General features: G+C 40.8%; 1 protein-coding gene across 1 annotated transcript in view; it reads left to right on the top strand.

Annotated features, from left to right (window-relative positions):
• mfng (MFNG O-fucosylpeptide 3-beta-N-acetylglucosaminyltransferase) overlaps positions 1 to 3,103 on the top strand; it is a 30,219-nt gene extending 27,116 nt beyond the window's left edge. Inside the window, exon 8 of the mRNA XM_008289383.1 lies at positions 2,433 to 3,103. Coding sequence (XP_008287605.1) covers positions 2,433 to 2,484 — 52 coding nt within the window. The 3' untranslated portion in view covers positions 2,485 to 3,103. The remainder of the gene's footprint in view (positions 1 to 2,432) is intronic.
• Positions 3,104 to 4,907: the final 1,804 nt, after the last annotated feature.

Here is a 4,907-nt window from a genome sequence, read left to right as displayed (position 1 = left end):
TCTGGAACGATATGTAAGCGCTACATGTCACTAAAGGCAAAATTAAACTAAAAAAAGTTGAACACCTAATGTAAAATACACGTAGTGATAGCTAGCGACACGGTATACATGCACCAATGTACTGATGAAGGGGCCAACCAGTTCATCAGGGTAGAGTTGCCATGGCAACTTATCTGGTCATACTGAAAGTGTGACTGGCAGCACTGATAGCAAGTTTGCTTTGAACTGACCAAAGATCGGGTGAAAGGGACACATATGATATATATATATACATCATACAGATATCTACATATACGCTTCAGACAGAATCATACACATAGAGTTCAGGCTGTGTAAGCTCAAAGGATTGCAGATCAGCAGGTATGTTTTTCCTTAAAAAAACAAAACAACAAAAGGGTCTGTGTCAACCATCACGTTGCCATATCTCATCTTTGGGACCTCTTGAAATATGACCAGATGCAAGAATCAGTGTTGCGCTGCTGAGACATTTTTTTTTCATAAAATCCTTTTCAGAAAATTCAATATTGCAGTGACATCAATTCAATCGACATATCTCTGCCTCACAACCTCCCACAGTTTACCAGACACAAGAACTGTCTGTTCAAAGCCAACACATCAACAGGTTAATACAAAAAAAAGACATTTTTGCATATTGCAGTGATCCCCAGTGGCACACATGTTTTTGCTTCATTAAAATAGGTTCAAAAACGCGTCCATTTACCAAGTTTTTGGATTGGATAAATCAAACTGTCTGTGAGATATGACCTCACTTGCTCTTTGGCAGCTTCGCCTCTGACTTTGATCGGCTGTGACGAACACTTCTTAAATTCATAATCCATGTGATATGTTTTGTGAAGATCATCTGTGAATCTGTGAAGATTGGAAAAAAAAAAGTTGTGACCTGTGAAAAATGTTCAAACCTTTTCATAAAATCCAATATGGCAAACTGACATCATAGGATGCTTTGAACTCAGCTTGATCCAACGAATCCAACTGTGCCTCATTTTTGAAAATTGAACTTATGGTTCAAATGTGGTCTGCTTACTGGCACTCTTTTCCTCAACCCAGTGGTGCAGCTAGAGTGCTCCAGCGGCAGAGGTGAAAAGAAAAGAATTACTGTCACCAACCAGTGTGCCAAATTTCACAACTTTGTCAGGTTTCTGCCAAAGACTCCAATGGCAGAAACAGAAAGACGACAAAGATGTATGAGAAAAGGTAGAACCACTATGGGTACTTTGCTGCTTGGCCCCCAAGAAATACAAGCTAAAGGTCAAAAATATAGAAAAATTACAAACGTTTTGTTCTTTGGACTATTACCTACCTTCCACGAGTGTTCATTTAAAAACCTTGAACGAGTTTTCCTGCTAACCATGACAGTCAAACAAATCGGAAGCAAAAACATAATCTCCTTGCCGGAGGTGAAAAATCAAAAAGAAGCATAAACATTCTGTTATAATGGTATTACTGTGTGACATCTTCATTAGATGCTCCTGGTGGACTATTTTTAGCTGCTGAAACTTTCTCTTTTTTTGTGGTAAGCAGTCACAACTGGCTGCTGATAGAGGACAGCACAAAGTCACAGGTAACTTAATGTCCCTGCTAACACGCTGCAAACCACCAGATGCCCCGGAGCACCGTGCATACTACATAATAAATAGACTTAGAGTGAGCAACGGTGCTATTTTTCTCTGCTGCTTGTGTTGTAATTTAGCTGTAGTTCTTGTTGTCAAGGCTACTGAGGATCTGATTCACCAAGTTTCACCTCCAGAAAAATCAATCAACGCCACTCTCGGCCCTGTCAGTGCATAAAAGTTCTTTAAGGCTCTTTTGGTTGACACGACTAAATGAAGTTACACTTACTTACTTTACAGAATTTCCCCTGGGGATCAATAAAGTATTTCTATTCTTTTCTATTCTGTTCTGTTCTATTCTATTCTATTCTGGAATTTAAGACAATGGTGTGGAACAATAAACACCAAATTAGATTAAAAGTAAAATTAGCAATGGTCAAACGTTGTGGAAGCTAAACAGTCCTTCTTATGTCTGGAACATGTCAGTTCTCTGTATGTGAGTTGGTTGAATCGGGCGGGCAGAAGAGCTACGCTGTGGCTGTCGGCAATTTCCACACTTCCGTTTTATCATCATCATCATCATCACTGTCATTACCAGTGATGAGGTGACGCCAATTAGATAATTCCGCTCTCCGAGATATTTTGATACCCATGACTTTGCTTTTTTTTCAAACACACTGGTTCATCCCCAGCTGTGAATGAGGTTGAGCGCAAAAAAAATGTATGCATGATGAAAGATTGAAGGCTTTGGTGAAAACATGAAGCCCGACCCTGGAGCTCAAAACATCACTAACGGTGTCTATACCAAGAAAACCAAGCATGCCTCTCTGACTTGTTATTCACCACTTCTGCCTTCTCCAGGTTTAAGACCGTCCACTGCATGCTGTATCCCTTCACCAGCTGGTGTCCTTGAGCGCCTCAGAGAAACTACAACCCAACACACGAGACGAGGCCGGCGTCCTGCTGGATGAAGTACTTTTCATGGGTATTCTGCAACAGCGGAAAAGAAATGACGGATTTAATTTGATGCAAAAGAACCCGACAAAACCAACAGAACAGGAGAAGCAGCAAACAAGGCCAAAGAAGATTTAACAGTAAAAATCTGATGTTCCACAACTTCTCACTCGTGTTCCTGCTCATATGTTCCTGATCACATGGACACTTTATCTACTCAGAACAGAGAATCAATAAGGAACCTTGAATATGTCGTAAAGAAAGGCCTTGTATTCTTCACCTCTGTGTTAAAATCAGACTTTGGCATTTTGTGTCCGTACTACTGAATGTTTATTTTTTATTGATTATTCATTTGTGAAACTAAAGCACTTAAGATAAGGTGGAACTTTAGCAGTTTTCAGTACTTTTCACTGAAGATTTGTTGTATTGTTGACAAATGTCTAAATGAAAATGAAATAATATAGATTTTTAAAATAATTGTACATATATTTTTATGGACATTGATGTGATTAAAGCTCAATTTTATACAATTTCTTTACAGTCATTAAAGCCAAATGATGAGTAAAACTGTACAGAAACTGTACCTCCAGTGTCTGATTTCTCTCAGGCGGTGCTGATGCTCTGTGTGTTTGCCGTCATGAAGGAGATACTGTCCTTGCACCTCCGAAAGTCTGCACACAATGAACCATCTTGACCCACATCTCCCTCCTTATCCAAACCTCCTGTCCTCCCTCCATCCTTTTCTCACTTCCTCCCTTCTTCCCTCCACCCCTCCATCTGTCTTCTTCCCTGCCTCCTCCTTCCTCGTCTCTTTGTTTGCTCAGTCTCGTCCACAATTAATCGCCGTGCTCCTCAAAGGCCGTGGCTAAAAGAGAAAAGGAACTTCCACTGATTCCCTTTGCCTCGGTTGCATTTATTTATTTACTTATTTTTGCTTCAAATATATAAAACAACAGCACACCACTGAGAGAATGAAGAAGATGACAACTGACATGCCTGAAACCTGCTCTCCAGGCGGGAAAAACCAGCTCGGATTTGCAGGCAAATCTCATCAAGCTGGACAGAGCAGGCTCAGAATACAAATGGCGCAATGATATGCACACAATCAAATATTAGTGTCAGAATAAAAGGCACAGGCCACGAGCCGAGTACCTGCAGAGAGCTGACACCGTAGCGCCGGCTGCCCGGAGGTTGCTTGTTTTCTGTGGATGGAGATGTGATGAATACAGATACGCCGCTGAAAGTGTCTGGGACTGACCTTCTGTGAAGTGGATGGAAAGTGGTTGGGAAAAGTGCAGGAATGAGTGTGCGGCTCGAACGCATCTCCACAAAAATAACTGAGACCAATCTGTCTGCAGTAAATAACACGAGCGTTTCAATGCCGACTGGAAGTCACCGTGAGTGTAAATTCAATCTGCTGTAGTGGTTACAGAATGAGGGAGATATTCATACTTTTCAGAGTGCTGCTGGTATAATAAATGGAAAATAAGACGATAAACAGATTTTATTAGATGTGCGACTGATGAAAAGATCAGCAAAAATATTATCATTCCTCTTGAAGATGGCGTGAATAGCAGACCATTCAATGCTTTGATGGTGGTGCTACATGGAAAGAAAAGGGGGATAACTGAACTCATTCTGATACATCCTCTGAACAACGTAAATTTACATTATTTTTTGGTATTACACATATATCAGTAATTTATGGCAATTTATTGATCATAACAATACTATTTGGGCCCAGCTCGTGTTAGCAGCAGGCAAAGCACTGCAATCCCAGCAGACCGTTCCCCAACAACATTTTCCATTTCCTCCTCAGTTCAAAGGCCAGATGAGATACGCAACGCTTCCAGCGAATTCTGGGGATGCCCAAACCACCTCAGCAGGTTCCTTTTGATGTGAAGAAGCAGCAGCAGCTCTATTCCAAACTCTTCACTCCATCTGTAAGGCTGAGCCCAGCCACTGTACAGCGGGAACTGATTTGGGAAACTTTCATTCTTGTGGTGCCATTACTTACAGCTTTAGTGCAGAACTTCATTACAGGAAATATCCATAATGAAATAATAGCAGCAATATAAGTGGTATTAGCAAAGATTTCCTTTGAAAAAAAGTCATTACACAAATGCAGCCATGTTGGAGATGGTGTTGAAAATGCTTCTGCCTGCAGTGCATGCAGATCCTTCAGAGGGCAGATTAATTTAGACTATACATAAAAAAATGGACATAGCCTCAGGATTTAGAATAAACCCTAAAATAAAGCCATCATTGAAGTCCCTTAAACTTGCATTCTTTCTACCAGCCAGCAGGGGGCGACTCCTTCGACTGCAAAAAGATGTTAGATTGTCCAGAAGTCTATATGAAAATGACTCTTGATTTGTCACC

This window comes from Stegastes partitus, unplaced genomic scaffold (genome assembly GCF_000690725.1).
Source record: "Stegastes partitus isolate 25-593 unplaced genomic scaffold, Stegastes_partitus-1.0.2 Scaffold612, whole genome shotgun sequence".
NCBI lineage: Eukaryota > Metazoa > Chordata > Actinopteri > Pomacentridae > Stegastes > Stegastes partitus.
This window is presented reverse-complemented; position numbering and strand designations above follow the sequence as displayed.